Source organism: Opisthocomus hoazin, chromosome 2, assembly GCF_030867145.1.
Source record: "Opisthocomus hoazin isolate bOpiHoa1 chromosome 2, bOpiHoa1.hap1, whole genome shotgun sequence".
Classification (NCBI taxonomy): domain Eukaryota; kingdom Metazoa; phylum Chordata; class Aves; order Opisthocomiformes; family Opisthocomidae; genus Opisthocomus; species Opisthocomus hoazin.
Window position 1 is genome coordinate 34,034,860 of NC_134415.1, and position 25,654 is coordinate 34,060,513.

General features: G+C 44.1%; 1 protein-coding gene across 3 annotated transcripts in view; it reads left to right on the forward strand.

The window, feature by feature from the left end:
- Positions 1-5,648: 5,648 nt before the first annotated feature.
- The window catches only part of ALK (ALK receptor tyrosine kinase), a 326,540-nt gene continuing 306,534 nt past the window's right edge, over positions 5,649-25,654 (forward strand). For 2 of the 3 annotated variants that reach the window (XM_075413139.1, XM_075413138.1), the window contains exon 1: positions 5,649-6,216. In XM_075413139.1, coding sequence (XP_075269254.1) covers positions 5,649-6,216 — 568 coding nt within the window. The remainder of the gene's footprint in view (positions 6,217-25,654) is intronic. The other variant, XM_075413140.1, reaches the window with a different exon arrangement.

The window sequence follows — 25,654 nt, forward strand, 5'->3', positions numbered from 1 at the left end:
TTTTTAGAAATGAGAATGGCATTTTCCCCTATTATAAACATAGTAATTCATCTTACTCTATTTTTGTCTCAAAACATGCTTTATAGGGTGTTTTTTCCCATTTTATAGCCTGACACATTTTCAGCATGATTTGTTTGTTTTTCTTAATGGGCAAAACTGTGGTACTGATGCACCCTGGTGCTGGGTGATATTAACAATCAGTGGTTCATGGCTGACACTTGAAAGTGCGGGCATTAAGTGATGGATTAAACTTGTCATTCAAAAGCTCCATCCTGCTTTTATCTGTGGCATGCTCTGTCCTTGATAAAGATTCTGACCAAATAAGAAAAAATGCTTGGAGTATTCAATAAGAAAAGAGGAGACATGAATCTGGATGAAAGTGAGAAAATATTTCATACAAGTGATGACTCATCTATTTTTATTTTCCACATATAAATCCAGGGATGTGTAGAAAGCTGTGACTAGGGGATAGCCAGTGAAACAGAAGCAGCTTCGCTGGAATTGAGCACCAAATTTGCAATCAGGCTCTTAATTAGAACACAAACACTGTCAGATAGTAACATTATCACCTATAATTGGTCCAACAGAAAGAAACACTAATTGTGACATTAGCAGCCAGAATGCTTTCAGGCAAGATCTCTGTTAAAATGTAAACACACTAATTGACATGATGAGGAAGATGAAAAAAAGAAGGTAATAAAAGAGGCTATTATACTTTATCTTGACAAATGGAAGGCTACTTTAGAAACACTCAATAGCCAAAGAAAGGGCAGGTAGCTGAAGCAAAGCGGTGAATGAAATAGTGAGCATTGTTGATTCACTGCCTTTGTCTCCGGGAGCCAGGGTGATTACAAAGTGATGAGCAAGAGCCAGAATCTACTTTCTGCCTCATTAGTGTAAGCTCGAAGCAGCTTCATTGAAGTCAGTACAGTTGAGATTTACAGGCTTTCAGATCTGGCCCCTCAACTACAAGCTCTGGATCAAAGTTTTGCTCTTCCTGGGACTCTGAGCAGCAAAGCCGAGAGTAAGGAAATCAACCCATGCCTTTCATAAATCAGATGCAAATTGATCAGCAATTGTTCTGCCTAACCCTAGTGAGGAAAGATCCACTGAAGTAAAGGTTGGGCTGTCAACTGGATCCCATTGCTCTAACGCACCTGTCAGGCAGTTTAGCTCAGAAGGCTTAAGAGGCAAGCCCACACCCCATAGAGGGACTATGGCTGCTTCTCCATGAAGCGTGCTCTCTTCTTACACAGTCCCCCAAAAAATGCACCTTGCCATATCCCATTGCCAGTTCTGTCTGTATTTTTCCTGCCAAGCTGATGTATCTACATACAGGAAATTTTATCTGGGACTGGCTCCCATCCTCAGGTCTCTCTTTGAAATGTTTGTTGCATACCGACACTTTGCTTTGAGGCCTTGCCACTGCACCTTGTATCTAACATACTCCCAGAGTACAGATAACCAATGATTTGGAGCTCAGCGGGAGGGGAAAACATAGATGGCATCTCCCTCTGTTCTGTACACCACCAGGAGGGCTTATACTCAGTAGCAGCCATTTCTTCCCCAAACCTAACTGAAAAGCACTGTTCTTAAATACTACGTCTTTGTTGGTAGCTTGGCTTAGTTTCTCTAGAATATTTATCTCCTTTTGCTTTGCTGACACTCTAACACTCCTGTCCAAATTACTGTCTCCCCATTTGGCTGTGGGTCAAGCCTTCGCAAGGCAGTGTTGCCTAAGGAGCTGACAATCTCAGCTAGGTACAAGCAGAAATGTTAAAACAAAGCAACTGCTGATGCTTGCTCAGTCTATTAAATACCCATCTTCTGCTCATGGTACTCCAGTTTCCAGTAGTCTTCTGATTGACTTTGAGGTCACATGGTACTGCTCAACTTTATTAGCCTAGTAATATTTCCTGTGAAGTTCTGGCAAAGGTTTGCTAGAATGTGGGTATGTGAAATTTACTGGGTCTTTTCCAACATCTACAAAGTTGCAGTTAGAGCCTCAACAGGTAATACACTTTTCTTGGCACAAATTTTTAATGTTTGAAGTTTGTGAGCCTTTCATCAACAGAATGTGCTTTCCAGGGTTGTCACACCCTCAGCTCTCTCACACCGCTGTGCTGCCACTGAAGGCCCCTGTCTGGTGTGTTCTCTCTCATTTTGTTTTTCTGGCGCTGAAATGTAGACCTACCAATGTGACTTTTTTCCTCCATCATAAAGGTTAGTACTGTATTTAATACCATCCTCCCTCATCCTTTGAGACTTCTTTGGTTTTCCTGCGCTTTTCAAAATTAATTGCCAGTGACAGAGTTAATTCATTAGCTAAATTAAAAACCTGGGAAGCATATTGTCCAGATCTGCTGATCCCAGCCTATCACAGAGTTGAACAAAGTATTTCCTTACCTGGCCTTCATTAGCAGCTGTATTGGCCAGGCTTCTATTCCTTCCCAAATCTCCATACCACTCTTCCTCTTAAAGACCAATTAAAAGAGGAGATAAAAAGGCAGCCCAGCAACTCAACCACTGGAGATCCCTCATTGATTTCTTTGCCTCTCTTCATCCATTAATGGGCCCATTTTTACTTTTTCTCTTTTGATGTATTAGCAGCTGTTGCTATTTCATTTAAAGCCTATTAATAAAGACACCTCTTCATTCCGGTTTTCAGCTCTAACCTTCTTGTGTTTCGTGGGAGTGTAACAAGGCAATACAGTGAGAAAAGTGCACATCTACATACTTTGATGCACTACCCGATTTCCTTGGGACTGTTAAATAACAGCCTGTTGGCTGCCGTGACCGTCTCAGAACCCTACTTGTTTTCCCAAGCACATGCAGATTATTTTATTGTGCCGTGTGTGATTGAGGAACGCAGGGCTGCATCACCACCCAAATGCTAGTAAAGACCACCCTCCCTTTGTCTCGTCCACAGGAATCTCAGGGTTTTTTCCACATTGCCCCCAGGGGAACATCCCCAAAACAGGTGGCAGACCCCCTAGAGTCCGTACAGTGCCCACACCAGTGACACTGACCAGAAACAAGCTCCTTACTCCTAGGTCAGGCACATCACAAAACCTTCTCCTGCTCAGCAGCTTTTTTGGTAAATGTAGTAAAGAAGGCAGAGCCTGAGACAGAGCGACTGATTCAACTCCAGGAGACAGCACCCACAAATACGACTGGGGCGTGTGAGAGAAGGCTGCAGTCTGCCACCACACATTTTTTTATCTCATTCTGAGGAGAGATTGGAGACCAAAGTTTCTTGTCATGCCAGCCTGACTTATCATTGGGGCCAAATTTGACTTCCCAGTTAAGATGAATGTTAGTGAATTACCTGCATAATTTCCAGGATACAGAGTAAATTTGAGAAGACATGGTCTATCTTAGCAAGATATTGAGCATAAAGGAATCGATTACATTGTTCTGTTCCTGGTATATCAGTGGAAAATCTGAACTGTGTCCTGGGTCTACCCAGTTACAGTCAATGGTGGACTGACCAGTCACTGAAACGAGCCCAGCATTAGGCTCAAACTGATTGAATCCCGGAGGAAAATACCGAGAAATTAGAACTGCGGAAGTCCCACAGCAGCGACTTCATTTGATGGAAATCTGATCTGTGCAAGCAGGAAAACAGCCCACAATAAACTGTTTGTAGAGATTTTTAGGACATTCCCTGTGCTGAGCATGCCATTTTCTGCAATGATTGTCGTTCTCCTCACTGGCATGTGATCACAGAATGGTAGGGGTTGGAAGGGACCTCTGTGGGTCATCTAGTCCAAACGATACACAAGTGGAGTAAGATGATAGTCCAAAATAATGTGATGAAGAGGGCAGGTTTGAGGACGTGGTTCTCAATCCACAAACGCGTACGTTAATGTGACTGTCCACTAGAGTAAAAGCAGAGGTTGAATAAAAAGACCCACGATTCATTCAGTCTGTTTAACACTTTTTTCCGGTAAGGAATCTGAGCTCAGAAGAGGTAAACAGATCAATTTGAAATACTTCTGTGTTGGATTTTATGTTACGGAACACTTGTGCGTATTTCAATGCTTCCAGTCGTCTTCCTCGTCTAAGGAAAGGAAGACCGAGGCCCAAAGCATTACTGAGACTTAGAAGTGAGGGATTAGGGTTCGCGTATTGGGCGAGCGAATCCAACGGGCTGTGAAATAAGCAGAGCAGGGGGAAAACGAGGGTACGTCCAAAGCCCAGCTGATGAAACGCTGCCGTCTTGGGTGGGCTTTGAATTAGCCCATCTGTATGAGGCTGAATACAGCGCAAAAGTGGCTTTTTTTGTATGAAGTATGTTATCTAACTAATCCTTCGGCGACTGCCCTGAAGTTCCTTCCCCAACTCCTCTGTACAGAAGAGATCTTGGTTCCCTTTTCTCGCACCGCGCCTGCAATTACGCTCTTCAGCGCTACAATTATGGAGGCATTACACTGTGGTTCTGCTCCACAATATCTGTATATTAACATTAATTTGATATAAGCAGAAGAATAACCGCATGACAGAATAATTGCACTCTAATGATTATATAGTTAAAGTACCTGGATTATAAAAATATACGTGCATTAAGTATCAAACTAAAGAGATAATAATAAGTCATTAATTCATATAGGCAACTTCCAGAAATATGAATGAGTTATGATTAGCTATCCTAAGGCATAGCACTAACGTAATTACAGTAATTATATTGTATTTATTAATGTAAAAGAGGGGAAATTGTTGCATGAACCTTTCTTAAGGCTGTTGTTTTCATTCTGAAATGGAAGGATTTTGTTCAGTTTTTTGGAATTACTTATGATCTAAGATTTGTCCCCCCGCTACTTCTCACCTTTTTTTTTCCCCCCTCTACAGAGAACATCCCGGGACGTCAGCCTTTAAGGAGGCAGGGAAGGAAGCCAGGAAGGGAAGGAAGGGAAGGAAGGGAAGGAAGGGAAGGATGGGAAGAAAAGCAAGGATGGGAAGGAAAGGAAAAGAGAGGGAAGGAAAGGAAGGGAGAAAAACGAGCAGCGCTGCCCATCATTGCCTGCACGGAGAGTCAGAGCAGGGAGCGCAGAGGCGGTGACCGGGGCCCCGGAGCCCCTCACCGCAGGCGGGCGGCGGCCGGGTCGGGGGCCGGTGCCCACCCCTGTCCCCGCCGGGCCACGTGGAGGTGCGCCTCCAGCCCTGCCCTTCCCAGAGCGCCGGGTCTCCCGCTGCGGGCCGCAAACGGCCGCTCCCCTACCCCCGTGCCGGGGGACCCGCCGCCCCCCAGCCCCCGGCCCGGGGACCGCGCTTCCCCTGACCCGGGCGGCGGGCACACGCAGGCCGCCGGGCCATTTTTTTTCTCAATGAAAGCGCGCCCCCCCCCGCCCCGCGCGCCCGGTCCCCGCCCGCCCCGCCCCCGGTATATTTGCATAATGACGGCTGCTCAGGACGGCATTGGCTGCTGGCGGGCGGGTTCGGGCGTGATGTCAGCGCTCGCCGGGTAATGCCTGCGTTGTGGCGGGTAGTTGGAGCCGGCAAAGCCCGCGCAGCGGCGGCTCCGGGCGCACCGGCCCGGCGGCCGCGCTCCCCGGGCGGACCGGCCCGACCCGACATCGCGCTCCCCGGCGCCGCTCCGTGGCCGCGGGACGGGGCGCCGCACGGCCGCCGCCACGGGCGGGCGGGTGATGGCGGGGGGCCGGCTGCCCGCCCGCCTCCTGGCCGCCGGCTGCCTCGCCCTGAGCTTGGCCCTGGGGGCGGCGGGGCCGCGGGAGAGCCCCGGGCTCTCGCGGCTGCAGAGGAGGAGCCTGGCGGTGGACTTCGTCGTGCCCTCGCTGTTCCGCACCTACGTGCGGGACCTGGTGCTGGGCCCGCCGGGGCGCGCCGCGGCGCGGTGCCGCCTGCGCCTGGACTGTGCGCCCCTGCTGCGCGCCGCCCGCGGGGACCCGCCGCGGCCCGCGCCGCCCGCCCCCCTCCCCCCCGCCGGGCCCTCCGCGGCCGGGCGGCGGCTGCGGCGCGCCAAGCAGCTGCTGCTGGAGGTGGGCGAGGGCAGCCTGCGGGACGGCTGCGCCGGCGGGGAGCCGCTGGAGTTCAACCTCACCGAGCCCTTCGCCTGGTGGCTCCGCGCCGGCGACGGGCGGCTGCGGGTGCGGCTGATGCCCGAGCGCCGCGGCGCCCTCCCGGGCAGCGAGAGCGGGCTGTCGGCGGCCATCCGCGCCGCCCGCCCCCGCCTGCTCTTCCACGTCTCCGCGGCAGGTGAGCCGTGCGTTGCATGCCGCGCACCGCGCCCCCCCCCCCCCTCCCCGCGCCAGCCCCCCGCCGGGACACGCGTCCGGCCCCTCCGCTCCGTAGCCCCGGGGGCTGCCAGGCTGGCGGGTGCGGGCAGCTCTCCGCCCCGAGCAGCGGCGGCATCCCCGCACGGCTTGTCCCCGTGCGGAACGTGTCGAGGGACTTCCGTGGATCCAGGAGGGCTGTTTTGACAGCGCGGGGGGGGGGGGGGGTGTTTACGAAACGCCGGGAGTTCGTCTGTGCCGGACGGCCGCGAGCGAGACCCGAAGGTGAAGGTGTCACTGGTCTGAGGAGAGCAAGGCCAGGTTCTCCGGAACTTAAAAATACCGTCTTAAAAAGGGAAGCTTCCTCGAAGTGCCGCAAGCGATTCCAAGGTTATGTGCAGGCAGACCTCAGGGAGCAGCAGAAACGCTTCCGAACCCGGGGCTGACTGGCAAATTTGCTGATTAATGCTATCGGCTATTAGTATCAGCATTATTACTCTTCTTTAAACATACAAGGTAATGGCTTACAGACAAACCTGCAAGAAGCAGGCTTTCCTCTGAGTTCCCTGTATCTGGAACTGGGTTAATTTCTGTCCCTTTTAAAACCACAGAGGATCCTTGCTGAACTGCACCGTATCTGCTACGGTAAGAAGTCGTACACCTGCGGAGGGTCATGTAGCACTGGTACTACTGGGAAGAGAGAACCTGGCTTAAAGTTTTGGTTCCGGACAGCAGTGATCTGCAGTCAGGGTATGGGGCAGCTCCATTACCTCAAGTCAAATTTCTGCTTTGGGCCAGTGACCAGGAAGGATTGCTATTATGTGTGTGCGTTGTACCTTTAACACAAGCCCCGATTTAAGCTCTCCCACTAAAAGAATATAATACCTAGTGGACTGCAGGGCCAAATCATTTGTCACAGTGAGTTAAGTTAGGTAGCTTCTATAAAGCTGTGTGGAAGTCAATGGTGTGTCCCTGAGTAGCCACCTACTTAATGGACCACGGAATATGCTTAAGAAAATTCACAAGAGGTGAGACAAGTCAGTGCTGGGCTTTGAATACAAAGTTGGAGCAACTGATCTTTGACGCTCAGCTGAAAAGCTGGGCCAGCGATTTGAATGACTACAAACTGAAGCCCTCATTCGTTGCTGTCTGAAACGAAAATCAAATTAGACTGTCGGAGCAGGCTGGGTGTGAGTCAGTCTTAACGCCTGCGGCTGAAGTGAGATACTTGGGCTACCTCTTGCCGTGTCGGTTCTGGCAGGGATAAGGCAGAGGTACCGTCTGCCACAAGGTGGCTAGGTGAGGCCAACACACCCTACCTTCCAGCAGGTCCTGCCTTGCTATATTGAAGTAAAAAAAGAATAATTAATAAAGACACTGAAACCAAACATCTTTTCTTTTTCGTTTTTTTTCTGTTTGGGGAATTTATTGTGAGTAGCAGTTATTTTGCTTTACAGTTCTCCCTCTTTGGCAGTGAGGAAACAGCCTTGGCTTTTAATGCCACCTTAACTCCTGTGCTTACAGTCACAAGGGAGCTGGAGGGCATGCATTTGTCTTTGAGGGGTGAAGGGTTTCCATGTGAACTAATAGGTGCTCTGATCTTGTAAATACAATGCAGATGGAGCTTTAACCAAAGTTAGTAAAAGCCACAGGCTCTGGATTTTCTGTTATGTCACTGTTGAGAAGAAACGCATGGTTTTCCAGATAGACAAGTGGTAGTTAGCTATGCCCCTGTAAAATCATGTTGGAGGTATGGCTCTGCTGTTTTTGCTGCAACAGTCGTGCAAAGTCAATGACAGGGGATGCAGGAATAGGAGGAGCAGAAGGACTACAGACCTCGTTTAACTGTATCGCAGTAATAACTTCTCGTAACAGCTGTTCATAATCTCCTGCAAAAATCCTAGTCTCTTCTTTAATTCTACACCAAGGTTGCTGACATGCATGAATTGTGTCGCTATGAAATTGTATGTCTGTTTTTTTGGCAATGACACCTGAGTGTAGTTAAACTGTTACATGGCTTTGCACTAGATGTGTAACATGGGCTTGTTAAGAACATTAAAAATCCATTCTTTCTACTTTGCGAAGGTGCTGCCTACATGAACACCATGCGTCACTGCCATGCTTAAATCTGCGCCGTGTAGCCCTGCCGACAGCAGGATGTGCTGACACAGTGATAACAGCACCAACAGCATCCACCAGCCCATAAGTGTATAGATTCCAGTGCTTATGAACATCATTGCAGCTAATGTGCGTGGGGCTTAACTAAAGCCCTTCCTAAGGCAACTGAGCCTTTCCTTCATTGCTCAAGCTAATTGGAAATGGATTTCAAACAACGCAGTCCTCCCATCAACAATATAGAGATGCTTCACTTATGTTGATGTACTTAGATCCACCCCCCCACCCCCCCTTTCTCCACTGGAGATGCCCAGGATTGCACTACTTCCCAGGAAAAGATAGAATTACCTTGCTAAATTATTTTTGCCAAATTATCCTCTGTGTGAATGAAGAATGAATTATATTTTAGGATGAGAAAAAAATGCAAGAGGCTGAATTCCCATTGACCTTAAGGGTGACAACAGGGTCCTGTAAATAATGCTTTATTCTCTTTAACGGTTACGCTTTCTGATACTGGCTCAAATATATTTAACTGGAGTGAACCTTTTCACTTTTTAACAGCGTGTTTGCACAAGGCGCAAAGCAATTTGTCCCAGTGTGTTACTGAACAATTAGTAAAAGATGTACTTACTGGACTGCCGTTATTTGACAGACCAACCGTAAAGTTCACAGGGATTTCTACAGGGCTCTCCTGCAAATACTCCTAATACCAGATCTCTTTCACACACTCATCCTCATAGGAACAGAGCATCCTGCAAGAAAAAGCTTCCATTTAGAGAAGCTGTGGTCCTCAGTCCATCTACCAGTTCTGTGTCAGCTTAGCCTTTTCAAAATCAGCTGTGAGAGAATTTTCCTCTCTTGGAAATGCTTTCAGAGTTAATATTGGCTTCTCCTTCCCCCAGTGCTTCTCTGGGACAAAAATCAAATTAACTTCAATCATTTCTGTGGAGAAACACTCAACAAAAAATAGAGGAAGGGAAGGGTGAGCTCAGAGAGGATCGCAGTGCTGCAGATCTCGCATCTTTTAGGCAAGCCTCCCAGCTACCAGGTTGCTGTTGACTTTGCTGTCATTGTCTTTGGTCTTGACTGGAAATTCCACCCTACCTCCAAGGAAACCTTTCCCAGAAGAGTTTAATCAAAAGCAGTACTTTGCCATGGGAAACTGAAGAGCTAGTGAACCTTTCTGTCAGAAGAATCCTGGCTGGTTTTAGTTCTGGTCTTACAGAATTTGCTATCTCGTATCAAAAAAAACCAATGGGTCTCTAGCATTATGCTCTCTGGACAGGTTATTGAGTGTTCTTGGAAAAAATCCTAAAATGTCTCTATCTTGAGACTGTCAATTAAAGAAGTGTCTGAGCATCAGCACTGACTGCCCCTTGCATGACTGATCCTTTGCTGCTGGGCTAAAGTTACTACCAGGACTTTTGAAGACAGGGTAGCATGTGTAGTGCAGTGGTCTGGTGGGGGCCTTCTTGGCAAATCCATCCCAGAGATAATACGGCGTGGGTAGGCACAGGTTTGGGTTAGTCTGAGGTGAGCGCCCTACACTCTCACGGGCTCCGTAGTGATCCAGAGCCCTTGCACCCTAACCCTGCATTGGCGTTTGGATTTTTTTCATGTTAATGTCACAGGTAACCAATCCACTCACTGTAGAGCACCTGAGCCACAAATGTTGCTAAGTAGGTTTCTTGTGAGTTTACTCAGGAAGTTTAATAAGCTGAAATGGCCATAAAATAACTTCCTGTGAGAACTAATTGATACTTACATATGCAAAGGTGGGAAGCATATGTTAAAAAGGGGCATACATGGATGAAAATGAGTCATTCCTCCCTGTAAAGGTCAATGTACTTTCATTCATGAAATAGATTTAACATTCTAATTATATTTTTTAAATAGCAATGCATAACTTTTCATCCTCTGGCTAGGCGAAATATTACTCCTGCACTGTGGCCTTCATCTAAAATTTTATTAACTTGCCACATGTATTCTCCCTGAAACTGTCTGCATTTGCTACATACCAATGCTATTATAATGCTGAGACAATTACGCTTTACATCTTTAGGGTACTGCTACCATACAGCTGAACTTATTTGCAGGAGGAACCCTTTACCTAAGGATTGGAAAGAACTTAAGACTAGATGAAAATGTGGTTTTGAAAGTGGACATTTTGTAACTGAAAATCAGAGCTCCAAGCTGAAATCTGGCTGTAGTAAAGTCTGGAGAATTCTTTCTGCATGTTTTAGAGGCACCAGCATTTAATCAAGGTCTCTCAGTTGTATTTTTCTTTGGTTATTTTTTGTTTCTGTTTTTCTGTTTTCAAAGAACAAAGCTTGGAGTCACACCGTACTGCCCTGAAAACTGGTAAAAGACATCAGTCCCCTTCTAGTTGCTCTCTGTTTTTCTCTCATCCTTGACTGTATGCAACATCTGAGATCTGATCTTGCTCTTCTGATAAATCAGTGGCAAAATGTGGTGAATAAGACTGAAGCATTGCAGTAGGGCTTCTGAAGGTTTTCATTTTACTGCAAGTGGTTTTCCTCTTTTTTGCCTGGGGTTTTGCGCTTTGCCTCATCTATCAGGCCAGATTTGCCAGTCCAAAGCTTGAGGATGGGCTTGAGTTTACTGTAGACGTGAACTAGTGCAAACTGAGGTTTTTCTTTGCTACCCTTGGGTCGTCATGGGTGCCAGTGTGCTGCATGCTGATTGCCAGTTGCTAAATCACAGGAAATCCTAGGTGTGCTTAGAAGCATCTTTCCCAGTCCCTCCTGCCCCAAGTATTAGGTCTGTAGCAGCTCCCTCCAGTCCACCAGTCACTGGTGCTCTCCAGAAATGTGGATTTAGTTAGTTCACAGTGCCTCTTCTTGAGCTGTATATGCCTCTTGAAGAGAAAACCGATTGCCTGGTGATGGATTTGCCTGGCTTTGTGGGTGGCATGATCCTTGGTCCTGTCCTGTTCCTGGCCAAGTCACTGACCTACTCTGTCCGCACTAAGAAAACTCGTGGCATATGACGCTCTTCACTGATGATGCCTTGTTCTCTCTTTCCATGCTGACCACAAAAAATTAGGGCTTTGCAAATATGTTGGCAATTGTTTGGCAGATAATATTTGTTAGAAGTGATGCTCAGTCTTTGAGTGGTCCACAGAAAAGATGCTGTGATCACTATTCCACATGGTTGTGCTTGGACCAGAGTCACACGGCGTTGCTGCTCTTCGATGGGATTCAGGATTACACACAATGTGCTCATGATTTACAGGTCTGTTTTGTGCAAATTTTGTCTACTTTTAGGCTCATTGTTCTTATGAATGTTCTTATTCATAAGCATGTTCCATAAAATATCCATAAACAAACACCAAAATGGGCACAAGTATCAGTTCATTATGTTTATTTTTTTTTTTTAATTTGAATGAGCATTTCTGGCACATTTTTAAAAGATGTTTTCTCTAAACTTGCTGTGCTTTTATTTCCCCATCCTTAAAACCAGGGAATAAATACCTACAGCAAAATAGTTCACTGGGAGATGTAAGTGCTTTATTGTACAAATGCAGAGAAATACTTCAAAATCAAAGGCAGTTTTGCAGTGTCTGATTTAACTGTATCCTGAAGTAATCTGGTCATTTGGTTCACTGCACATCTCACATGAATGTTACATGATAGGAAACAGAATCTGTGTTTGTGATGATGTTTCAGAATTAGCCAAAAAAAAGTAGAAAAAGTGAGGAGAGATTGGCAGCATTTAGCACTTATTCACAAAATTCCCAAATAAATGAGCCTTGTCATAGTAAAGGAGGTATCACCTTTTCAGTATATCAGTGCTAGCTCATTTGGGGTGATGGTGCTTTGGGAGTCCAAGTTGTGATTTCCTTCCCAAGCGGCAGCATATGCAGTGCTGTGCCTGAACATTTCCTGTCTTTAATTCTCGTACCAAAGCACCCGCTTGGGCTACCCAGAACTAGAGTACTGAGACTAGGAGATCTACTTTTTTGGCACAAGTGATTTACCAAGCAGCAAGCAGCAATTCAGGTTGCCTGCTTTGCAAATCTCCATCTATCCACTGAGCCACAGTTTCTGTTTCCTGAGAAGCCACTTCTGAACTCGACAGGGCTGCTGAGACTGCAGTGCTGAGCTGAGAAAGGTCCTTTATGAAATGTGCCACATTTGTCTTGCTTCTCTAATTCAGAAAAAATTTGGTTGGAGAAAAATGTCATGGAAGCATAAATGCAGATTTGATAAGTCTGACCTTTCTTTTCTTGCGAACAATAAATGTCAGAAAGCTTAAAATGACAAGCTGGAATAGCTGGAAGTTATTTATGTGTTTAAATATTTAGGCAAGAAACACATTTTGAGACTAAAGTCTAATTTACGTAAGTATTTTGATTTATGACTGAGGTGGCCGAGTAGCTTCATGGTTGTCACTATCCTGCTTAGCATGGCTACTCCGAAATTCCCTGTGACAGCATAGATAGGACTAAGATATCCCTACTTTCAGAAGCTATAAACTATGTCAGTTGTAGTGAAGGAGAATCATCTTCACTTGTTAGTCACCTAGGATCTATGACATGTGGTTGAAGTGTCGAAAGAGCTGGTGGCTGGCTGCAAACAGGCTCCAGACTAGTTTCTAACGACAGGCATCTTAAAGAAAATGGTTAACTCCAGTACAAAGATTGAATCAAGCATGGAAGAACAGGTACCGAATGTGAAATGATTCCTGTGGTGTGAAAACAGTGTGTTGGTTAATATTTTGTGGGTTTTTTTCCTTTTGGCGAAGAACTTCAGTGTATTACAAAGGGTAGCTGCAAGAATAGAGTTCTGCTTTGACTTCCAACTTAATTATCTTGCAGTACTGGGTCTGTCATCAGTGACCATGGCACAGAGTGCGCAGGGAGGAGGGGAGTGTCACAGAAGAGGGGTTGTGCACACACAGCTCTGCCATTGACATGTTGTGTGACACGGAATACTTCCCTCCGTGGCAGATACTTCCTTCGCAAAGCAAGGGTAGTTTTGACTGCTTTTGAACTCTGTTGGTAGAAGGTGCTATTTTTTGTGGATTGCTAGGGCTTTTACTTTCTAGGAATCTCAATAAAGACAAGAAGGTGCAGTCTGAACTCTGAGATTTATAAGGGAAAAGCTACAGCAGCCTACCATATTGATTTATTCCCACCTCTGCAGTGCTAATCGTAGGACTGCTATTTCCTTCACTTCAGTGATGGCAAACTTCTGAAACTCAAAAATGGCATCAGTTTTGTTTGATGCTGCAGGAGACTGAGTTTCTGTCTTTCTGAAAAATTATGAACTCTGCCTTTGACTATTAAAACACCACCTGCCTTGAAGCCAAATGGTCAAATTTAGATGTGCAATTTGAATATTTTGTGGGACTTTGGCCAGAGTTACTTGTAGATGCACGAAATATGAGGGAGAGTGGGGTAGGCTGTGGTCCCTCTGCCTGTGGCCTGCTGGCCCAGACACGTTTAGCAGCTGTAGCTGGGCACCCTCTCCGTTTGCAGTGAGGACCTGCAGGTATTGGCTGCTGTTGGCTGGTGGGGGCTGCTGAGCAAGACGAGCACTGGCTGTCCTAGGAGTGGAAAACATTGTGGATACAGTGGGAAAAGGTTTGTCCTTTATGCTTTCCTACTTAAGGTATCAGAAATTAACACAGAATGGGGGTTTTGAGGTTGTTTAAAACTTTAGTGGCTTGCCTGTTTTTTCCTGGATTACAGATGGCGAAGTGGAGATACTAGGCAGGAGCCTTGCATCTAGATAGTTCTAGAAATGTGGGGCATCCCCCTTTATAACATGTCTCTAGCAACTCTTCAGTTCAGTTTTCAAGTCTGAAAAGTCTTTCAGTGGTAGTCCAATGTTTACATCAATGCAGAAGAACTACCTTTCCAGCCCAAACAAGGGCATATGCTGAATCTGTTTCAGACTGGGATTTCCCCTGTAGCAGTGCGCTGTGAAGAAAGAGGTGCAGGCTCTTTCTGCAAGCTTCTCCCCATTTTCTGACTTGCAAGCAGCTCTCTCTGGTCTCAAGTTGTACAAAACCTTCTGATGAAAGAAAACCATGACTCCTTCTCCAAGTTACAAGGTGGGCAAAGTGGGGAGAAGGTGGGTCCTGTGTAAGGTGAAGAGCAGACAAAACTTGGTGGTGACTGTAGGTGGAAAAAGCAGGGATACTGCAGTGGTGAGGGTGGGAGTACAGTGTGGTATGGCTGTGTATGGATTCTTGTGCTATGTATTTCTTGATTTCTGTTAGGAAGAGGTAATACTAGTCTAAGTACATACTAAATGATGTGCATCAGTAGGCATATTGGAAATGGCGTTTGTCCATATGTCCTACTCTTTCTAGGACTTTTATGTTATTGAAGATTTCTTTCCAGCTCAGTTTTGAAATCTCGCATGGTTCTTCTCAGTGCAGTTGCTGTAGTGCCTGTGACATGGAGCTGAATATCTGTGACTTCACCTATTAGAAATCTGTGGTGATCTTTCAGAGCTCTGCAAGTTGCAGCAGACTTCTAATTGTGACTTGCACATTGGCATTCGCCTGCTGTTTCTACTGGCCCGTTAAGTAACGGGCTATCTCAGATGCATCAGAATGTCTGGGCTTTTTATAGCCTCTTTCATGTTAGATTCTCAAAGTACTTTAAGCCTTATCACCCTGGTGACAATGCTAAGCATTATTATATCTATTTTACAGAGACATCATAGAAGCCAGGGCTGGAAAAAGCATTATTTGATTATGTTAGACTGCAAGTGCTGAATACAATTTTCTCATATAGAATATACTAAATAGTGATGTCTCTGTCTGCTTCAGTCAAAAGGCCAAGAAAGAACAAGAAATTAGAGTCGAGAGGCTCGGTAACTCACTGGAAATACTGCAGCAGTTATTGGCAAAATCACCTTCGAATCTTCCCTGCTCTGCACTGTGTTTACAACACTTGTCTTTCAAACAAATCTGTTTTTGTCACATTTCACACTTTTTACAATATTTTTTGCTTTTTGTTTTTGGAAGCATCTGTGATCTGCCGAGCCCATCCCTATCCTGTGGCTTTTGTGTTTGTAGGGCAGCGTATGTCAGCATTAGACAGCATGATGCAATGGTTATTTCTGAGAGACATTTCATTATTGATGCTAATTAAACATGAAACTGATGAGAAAGAATTACTTTTCAGGGCTGGAGAGGAGGCCAGAATAGTTATTATAGGTTAACTGTTTTTCTAAAAGACTTGGTTTAAGTAACAATTCATTTTGACAACTTTTTTCCTTACATTGTAGAAGAGCCTTGTTTGAACAGGATTCGAAATATAATTGCTGCACTGACCTCATCTAGCTCTCAATCAGTAATCTCCTTCCATCAGCAAAAGGTTAATAAAATCTTCAAGGAAAGGAATTCTGTGCCTTATCTATGTGTAGACAATTCAGAATAGGTCTCCCTGCAAGTGTTTCCTATTACCTTTGTGTCATACTTTTTAGATTTGAAAAATGTTGTGCTCCATAAAGCTTCCAAATGTAATAGTTGCTTTGCAAAACAGGTGCATTACAGAGGCGGAGACCGAATCTGCTCAGGGCTGGTTTGAGAGCTGGCACGTAAGTCAGAACCTGCTTCCCTTTGTTTTGAAAGCACTAGAACCTGTGGTGAACCTTAAAAATCTCTCCTCACTTTACAGGACACTGGGGTGTCCATGTGATGATTACTATTTGCTGAGTAACCAAGGAAAGGAGGAGACAAGGCTCGTTTTACACAGGAGCCAAGGTCTGTTCCTCGCTGGGAAACACTATGGCTTTTGGCAGGGAGGACACACACTGGTCCCCTTTGCTCCTTCTCAGCTCTCGTATTGTCACTTTCTTCCTCTTGGGTCTTTGTAGAGATGAGGAATGGCTTCAGATTTTGTAGTACAGTACTACAACAAAGGGAAAGGAAGAGCTGGATTAGAGATATTGTGAGTGCAGAAAGCTGAATAAAATGTTTGTGGACAGGGAGGATATCAGTCTTCATTAGCTGTAAATGGTAGGGCAGCTTATGTGCTCCATTAACGAGTTGCCTGATGCCTTCTGTCAGGGCACCTGTTTTGCAGATAGGGATCTCTTGTATTCACTCGAGGACTGTGACGGCAAATGTATGTTTTTGAAGGTGATACTGTGAGCAACAAAGGCTCAGATGGATGGTGGGAGATTGCAGGTTAGGAAAGCCCCTCAGTGATTTACCTGCTAAAGTGCACGTTACAGTCTGAGGTGTGACACGGTGTCTTGTAAGGGCAGCGTTCACCAGTCCTGAGCTCAGGAAGAGTTACATCCTTCATTTGGGCAGTGGTATCAAGTTCAAAGATAAAACATCCTCTGAATAATCACTCTTGTCACAGAACTCTGCTTAGGCCAGCTCACAGGATTTTGGATAATATTTGAAGTGCTGAGTCCCTTTTGCAATTAAGGTTTTAAATTGCACAAAGATTGATCAAAAGCCCAGTGTTTCCTTCTCTGCCTTGCCAGCCTCCTGTCCTTTATCTCCTGAAACAAAGCAGCATTAACTTTTAAGATCTGATTCAATAACATTTTATGGATAATAATTATGGCTGATATTAAGCCTTCAGCAACCAGTCTATATGGAGACTTAATGTATTGAGGTTTATTACCAGTGTAACCTATCTTTTTACATTGGTTATAAAGCAATATCAACTATACTGATAAGAGACAAAAGAAATATCAATGAACTATCTGCCTCTGCTTCTCTGCAGGGTGTTCATATGCTTGCCACTTAATATTTCTAGCACGGTGGAAGCTTGCTGGTGAAGAGGTTTTGTTTACAGAGTCTGTTTGTGCAACTGCAGAGTTGTGATAAATGAACGAACGAATGAGCGAATGAATGAGCTACAGCAATCCTGTGCTGGGAAAAGGAATCCATTAGTGGATAGACCTTGGAGACCAATCGATCACACTTTTGCTTTTCGTAATAAGTGTGTGAATTGAAAGTTTTCAGAGATGCTATTTAGACACGAGCTCCACAACTTCCTCAGAGGCTTATCCCAATTATGGAAGTTCTTGAATGTACGAAACTTCTTTGGACAACCCATATTAGTGATTTTTCAGAAGTTTCCCAGTTTCCCTGATCTCATCAGGACATAGCTGTATGTATACATGTCATGACTGTTTATGGAAGTGGTCCCTGAACCAAACTGAAGACCAGGTTGTGCAGAAGGTGGCTCTAACAGTTTCTAAGTCCTGAAGCACTGTGCATAGTGGTCTAATAAAAATTATAAAATGAGAAAAGAAACTCACCTTAGTTTCCATACAGGGTTGATGTGTGAAGTTCTGTTGTATTGGCACTGAAAAAGTCACCTGAAGGACTCAGGACTGGGTCCTTGCACAGCTGAACTTTGTGATGTTCATGCATCATTAACTGTAACTGTGCTATATAGTTACCTTTTTTGCCTTGCTCCTCCTCATAACTCTCTGTATAAGGAAGTCTACCTTGCTGGTAAGTTCAAATAAGATGCTGTCTGCTTGTGTCCTTTTTGCCTTTTTGATGGGAAAGCAGAAGGGAATTCTAAAGTGCTGTGGGAGCTACATGGAGGCCTTGCTTTGACATCTCTAAATATGTGAGTAATGGGGTGCTTAGGACTGATTTTATGTGTGATGGATGCTCAGGAATAACCAATCACAAATTGTGGGCAGCAGAGCTTGGAGAGGAGAGCTGCTCGACAAGATTAATGGGAATGGAGACCTTTAGTGTAATGAAAGACACAGTTCAGGCTTGAAAACAGACAATGACACACTAGATCGAGTCTTGAGGAGTTGGACAGTCGGGTTTCCTCTGCGGGTGGTAATGCTATGCATTTGTAAAACACCTTCCTAGGCAGGAAGCACAGAAGAGCTGTGAGACAAATGCACTGTAATTCTCACTTCACCCACAAGTGAGTACACTGGTAGACCAAGGGACTGGATTGTCGAAGAGTTGTCTGCCAAGCTGGTGATAGGGATGTTGAAGGAAACTTAGAGATTTCTTTTTGTTCTAAGAAATGCAGACCAATGAGGAAAACAGGATGGGACTGCAGTAGAACATAGCTGGGTCTGAGCACTGGAGAGCGTATTTTACAATCAAAATGCACTTCTTTTAAGTATCTCACTGAGCACTTGGTGTAAGACTAAGGCTGAAGTCAGAGAGATCCTCCTTGGATCTCATCTAGCCAGATTTTCCTATGCAAGTGAAACATAATTTAGAAAAAAAAAACCCCTAGGCCCCCTTTCAATTAGATAGTTGATATAAGTTTAAAGGTGTATTTTATTACTAGTAGAAATATGAAGTTTAAATGACAACAAATAACACAGTATTTTTATTGGAAATAATAGTAATAAAAAAAATCCAGGTGAAAGTGTAGCTCATCTTTCCTTTCCAGCTCACTGTAAGTTGCAAGCTGTTATTAACTCTGAATATCATGACTAGGGGGGTATGAGTGGGGAGCAGAATTAGCAAAACGTTAGTGGAGCTGAATGCAGCATCATTGTTACGACTGAAACTGTTATTTTCTATCTCTGACAAGGATAATAGTGTGTGGAAATGAAGCCAGCAAACATGTAAAATACATCTAAATATAGAGGACAAAACAGCAAATAATAACTGAACCAGTAATCAGATGCAGAAGGCCTTATCTGTAAGTACAGTGGCTTGAAAGATGGCAATGCTGGTAGATAAACATTAAGAGGACGATGAAGCTGAGAATAAATAGAGCAATATCCTCTAAACAGTAAAAAGCTGGAAGCATAAGACCCTGGAAAGACATTCAGGACTTACTGCTTGAGAAAGATCCCTAAAGCTGTCAAGCAGATGTGCAGCTGGTAAGTAGATGACTCGCTGGGATGTTGACTGAAATGGTAGAAGAAATAAATCAAAGGGGATTGCATTAGTGTAACTGAAGGCAGTATATTACTTTGCTTTGAAGTATAGTGTCCTGTGGAGAAAGCAATGACTGTCATCCCGTAAGAATGATCAAACCGAGTGGAGACAACTCCCAGATTTAGGCTGTAGTAGGCAGGGGTTTCTCTGCCATGCAGTCATAATTTCCAGGTTTTCTTGAAGACGGTGGACTGGAGTTTGATGGGAGGCATAAGGAGCTGATCCGAAGCCTAGTGAAGCCAATGGCATCGTCCCATTGTACATCTGTTCCACTCTCCCACCCGCAGGTGCGGCCAGGCTGGGCAAGAACCACCTTTCCTGCTCTTTGCTATCAGCTCATCTGTTGTGCGTTCACCAGGAGACACAGCACTTTCTTATTTTTTTGTGTCAAAGATGAGAAATACAACTTCTTTTCAATTTGACATTTCTTGTCAGCATGTAGTCTAGATGGTAAGCAATAGAAGACATTAGGGCTAAGTTTAGTGACCGAAACAGTGTTGTCTGTGCTGTCCTTCTACAGGCCAAATGAGCATGTGAGATGCTGAGAGCCCCTGTTCTTGAATTCTTATTGTTTTCTGGAAGGGACTTTTGGGCATAAACTGTTCTGCTGTAGCATGGGTGTTAGCCATTAAACAGCTCTTGCGGTAGCCAACTCTTAAACCTTTGGCATCCTATGTCTGGATTTTGAGTTGAATGAAAACAAATGAAGCATCAGCCCAATAAGGGGAATGAAAGAGTAAGAGGATCCTAGTGCAAACCAAGATAAAAACGTCAAGTGTTCAGAGTCCAGTAACAGGAGGAAAGCACTCGTCAGGCTTATCAGAATATACCTAAATAAATGGAAGGTTGTGATAGTCACCTCTTAAAAACTTTACATCCACTGTTTATTAAGCATTGCATCTCTGAAGACCTAGTTTCAAGTTTTTTACCTTTACTTAAAATGACATTGTTTGATTTACTTCAAGGTACTGTACAGCACAAACAGACCAAGTGGGTCTCCTGACTGAGGATAAGCACCCTTCCCCTTTTCTGCCCTGGCTATGCTACTGTGGTCATGGTAAGGCACTTTTACATGGAATCTCAGACTTGGGATTAAAAAGGTTAACAAATTTGCCCTTTCTGCCCCATTCTCAGTATAGGATACTAACATTCTTTCAAATACACTTTTGTCACTTAGAAGTGTGAAAATAAATTATTTTTAAAGATAGGGTAAAAGGATTGGAAGGGGGGAATGAGGCAATATACTTTCTGAAAAGAAGAAGTTGACTGACTGGAGATGTCCATCTGAACGGAGAACACCACTTTTTACTCAAGAAGGGACAAAAATGCCTTGTTCCTGCCTCTAAAATCTGTTCCAAAGTATGTGTGATAGTCAAACTCATCTGCAAGGATAAAGAGCTAAAGTACAATCTTGTCTCTTATCATGTATTTTATGACCACCCTTATCCCTTTCTCCAGAAGCACTTGGGGATGATGGACTGGGGTCCAGATTGAAATGCTCAAGGAAAGGAAAAATAATATGAGGGTCAGACAAGATTATATTAAAGCCACATCAACAGAATTATCAGAAGGAAGAGCAAAGGAAGACAAAGTACCTAAAACATAATGAAAACTCCTATCCAAACTCATATCCAAAAAACTCATATACAAAACAGTTTACAACTAACTGGAAGTGCCTTATAATCTCCTGTGTTAGTTCAAGCTAGAATAATTCAGAAATATTTTTTCCTAGTCTCTAAACTGGTCCAACAGTTGTTCCTTTTGGGGTAACATCCTGGGAAACATCTGTTTTAGTCACAGTTTTGATTTCATGACAGGACTAGGAATTCTCTGTCATGGGTGCACTGTGAGCCATCGTAGACAGTACAAACTTGTATTCTGCCTCAGAATTTCCATGCTGATGCTCTAGGAAGAAAAGCTTTGTATGATGATTTTTGAGCTGCTCCAGGCATGTCCCTAGCCTAGCGACAAAAGCCTGGCTTTCAAGGTAGCTTTGAGAACATGGTTCTCTGTCTAGAGCCTCATCACTGACCTTGCAACCCTGGTCACTGCTTAACTGAAGCCTATCTTCAGATCCTTTCATTATCACAGAATCATAGAATAGTTTGGGTTGGAAGGGACCTCTAAAGGTCATCTAGTCCAGCCCCCCTGTGATGAGCAGGAACATCTCCAACCTGATACAGTTGCTAAGAGCCCCATCCAATCTGGCCTTGAATGTTTCCAGGAATGAGGCATGACCTCCTCTCTGGGCATTCTGTTCTAGTGTTTCACCACCCTCGGTGTAAAAAAATCCTGGAATGATCATTATGTCTCTTGAGGAGATAGTCCTGCCAGGTCTGGAAGCAGTTCTGTTTTCTCTGGGTAAAATGCAGGTGTCGCTTCCCTCTCTGTAGCATCTGTTGTTGGTACAGATTGCTGGGGTCACATAGAGGGAGTTTCAGCTGTTCCTTTCATTGCGTGTCCAAGGACTGGGAGTGCGCTTGACTTCTGGAGCTACAGTTTCATGAAGGCTCAGTTCTGAACATTGCCTCTGTAAAATGTTGCATGTAAAAGGCCTTCTGGATCAGAGCCAAAGCTGGAGCTAGAGCTGTGGAGGGGCAGGTTCAGCTCTAGTAATTTGAATCTCACTTGCCTTACATGCAGAGACCAGCTGGGTTTTATCTTCCAGACAAACCTATTTGTTTGTCTTTTTTAAACAGAACCCTCTCTGTTAAAGCCTTTTTTCTATCTGAGCAAGCTAAATGCTGTGTTACGATTTTGTACTACAGCGAACAGGAATCCCTTACCACAACGGCCTCTTCCTCTCATGAGGCTGGTTGTGGTGGAAGTTGTACCTTGCTGTGACTGACAATGTCAAGACTTTGTCCTACGCAGATCTGCCGTGGTGCAACTTCCTCCACAGGTTCCTTCCCAAGTCCTATTTTTCATGCTGCATTTCTGAGCAAGTAACCCTTCTCTCAAAGGCACTCTGTAAAAGCAGCGTGCTGCAGTTCCTCTGAGTAGCTCTAAATCTGTGACAAACCTAAGGGACGTTCCACAGCAAAGTAATAAACTACTGGCTTGTCAACTTTTTTTCTGGCTAAATGGAAAATGAGGCAGGCAGCTTTACACTTTAAAGTGGAGAGAGATAAGGGCAGTTTCAGTGTTCCACAATCAGCCATGATCATCCATAAAATGAAGAGTTACTTGTTTTTAAACTGATGTCTTGATAGTGAGGGACTCAATTTTTCACCAGTATTCATGCTTATTTGTGTGCTATTCAATAACAGAAGATATTTACTAATATATTAAATAACTAAGATTTCCCCTGCTAACCATTTTCCTTGAAATGCAGTTTTTAAAATCAGAGTTGTTGATGAGGTCAAAACAAGTAAGACTGATGATACCCAAGAAAATGACAAATTGCTAGAGTTGAGAGTGGTGGAAAGTGAAGTTTTGTAGCAGTTCCATAGTCTTTAATGATCCTAATTTTTCAGTAAAATAATGACATCAATGAACCTTACAATCTTGCTGAAGTGGTAAGTCGTAGAAGTGAATTTGGCTTTCTCTGCAGGCGTTACAAGGAATAGGTTGTGCTGTAATCTCTGTCATTGGGGAACATCTCTGATACTTCAGGGTAGGTAACTGACCTCCTGTTTTCTTTAATCTTAGAACACGTCGTGTAGTTCACTTTGCTCTTTTCCTCCCTGTTTTTGGAGTCTGATGTAATCTACCTGTTAGTGCTGATAAATGCATGCTGCTACACCCGTTAAAACCAGCAGTGAGTCACAGCCTGGCGCACCTGCCAGGTCAGTGCTTGGCGATGGGTGACGATGGGTGGCATTGCCAGCGGTGCCGCTGTAGGCCTGTGTTCTGGCATGGGAGCTTCCCCGGGTCACTAAAGCTCTTGTGCCCCAATTGAAACTGTATGTCTGTAATAAAATGCAAGCTGTGCGGTACCTGAAGATCACGGCTTTCCTCTCTACCTGGATGAGATATGCGAAATGCAAACATCTGTACCATTACAGTTTGGCTTAGGAGCTGCAGGTCAGTTTCTTGGCACACCAAAAACTTTAACAAGTTTTCCTTCACAATTCCTAAACAGGTCGAGAAGTCCCTTCCAACCTCAACCATTCTGTAATTCTATGATCTGTGACTGCAGACAGATCAAATAGGATTTGGCCAGGCTATTTTAGGGCAGCTTGGGCTGTGCTGTGTTACCATGTGTTACCCTGTGATGCATGTTCTTAACTGTATTATTCTGTCTTTTTGTGAATGCCAGCGATCTGAGCATCTCTGCTTGGAGTATTGTGCTCAGATGTATGGTACTCTGCATACATGATTGCTCACCACTCGCATCAGCAGAATAAAGCAGTGTCTCTCATTAGGAGAGTGACAGATTTCTGACAAGATCATTGAATCCTGAGTCATGTACAAGTTCTCCAGCTGCTTTAGGGCACAGCTTGGTTATCTGGTTGTTACATAGGACTAGTATTTGGTTCACTCACAGAGACAGCAGGTCAGCCCATTGACATCTGCCTGCTCTGTTAACAGACCAGTGAACCTACTGCTGTTTAATACTTCTATGATAATACAACACAGTCGAGAATTGAGTTATAAAATGCAGGTCACTCGGTAGATGCAGCAGTCAGTGAGGGAGCACAGGGTGACAATTCAGATTAGCAAGCAGGGGCATTGCAAGTGTTAGTGCTCTAATTGTATCTCTCCAGATGTTCCTGTGATGTGCAGTAGAAGCCAAGCAGTCTCTAGACATAACCATATTTCAGCGTCCAGCTTTCTGAACACTCTTCTGTGGTCTGTAGAGAAGAGAGAATTTAAGGACCTAAGCCATTTCATCTTCTGTGCTGTCAAATAAACTCTGTCATTCTGCAGTAACATTTCCTGGGTATATTTTTTTCAGAGATTTCTTTTCACATTAAGATCAGCAAAAGCTCTTTCTGGGAAGCCTGATTAAAAATGCAGTTCCTCCCAGGAAAGAAAAGAAAATAACATTTTCAGCATCAAAAGAGATCACAAAATTATCATGAAAAAATGAAATGAATTTTGAAGATTATGCATTGCAGGAAAGTAGGTAAAAGTGACCTCAGGGCTTTCTGCTGTTTCTAAAGTAGTTTGTAGTTTTCTGAATAGATATCTGCTAAGCATATAAGTGACAAAGCCTCTCGGAGACAAGAAGTGTCCTGTGTTGGGATTAGCTTCAAGAAATTGATGAAGATAGCTAATTTCCTCGTGAAATTTATCCGTCTCTGTATATTATAACCTTGAAAACAAAACAACAAACCAAAAAACCCAACAAAGGCCATAAACCCATGCTATTTATTTTCAGCTACATGCTGTTAGCCTTGCTGGGAATGCAAACAGAGGTGGCTTCCAGCTCTGTTGCAGACTTTTGCCTCCAAGATCTGACTGGGGCATCGGCAAGTAGAAGTACAAACAATGCTTTCCTATGTTGTTCTTTTGAGCTGGGTAGTGTTCTTCTGCGGTGTTATACTTAATCATATAACTGCCCACATTATATTTGGGCATTAACTCTATTAAGGAAATGGAGTCATTTCTCCTTTGGCCTTTTTGACATTGTACAAGAAATACAGAAGAGAGAATTCCAGTGGTTTCAAATGTTACCTCCTATATTACGTACAACCAAAATATTTTCAGTGTCCTTTTTATAAATAAGTTTCCAGTCCAGACCTTTAGAGAAAAAATTAATCTGGCAAGATATTCACCCTTTTGTTTTGACAGTCTGAATTGTTTGCAAAACCTTAGCATTGAACTCTTCTCCAACTCTAGTCTAACCTTCGTCTGTAACCAACCCCTCTTCTGTTTCCTCCTCAAACATCCTTTGAGCTACACATACCTTTCACAGGAATAGAAAATGTTTATTGTTATTAGCAAAAAAATAAATGATGCTTCTCCAAGGCCCATGTTTTATCAATAACTTTTATAAAGTGTGCTTTGCATCCGGAAGTGTGTCTAGCATTTCAGCCTGGAGCAATGCGTTGCATACCTGGAAGGCAATGGTGACTGTCTTTCCAGTGTCTTTCATCAGTCATTTAAGATGAGTTGTGTAAAATCCAACTGACCCTTCTATAATAACTAGGGGCAAATAGCTTTGAATTGTCATTTTGATAAATTTTGGAGTATTGGCAGTGTTACGGGCTAAGGAGCCAGGCATCCAAGCCTTTCATCTGTCAGTGTCATTATGAAATACCTTACAAGAACAGGGAGAATGTGTCCTAGAGATTCGATAAATCTTACCTCCATGAATGAGTGGATTTTGCGTGGTTTCATAATCTACTGAACTCTGATAGCCTATATCCTTTGCTTCAAAAATAGCTGTTGAAACAAGGTGTTTGATGAACCTGTGTATTGTTTTTCTGCAACCCCTTAGATTTTTTAATGTCAATGAATGACTTTCAGTGGTGAAT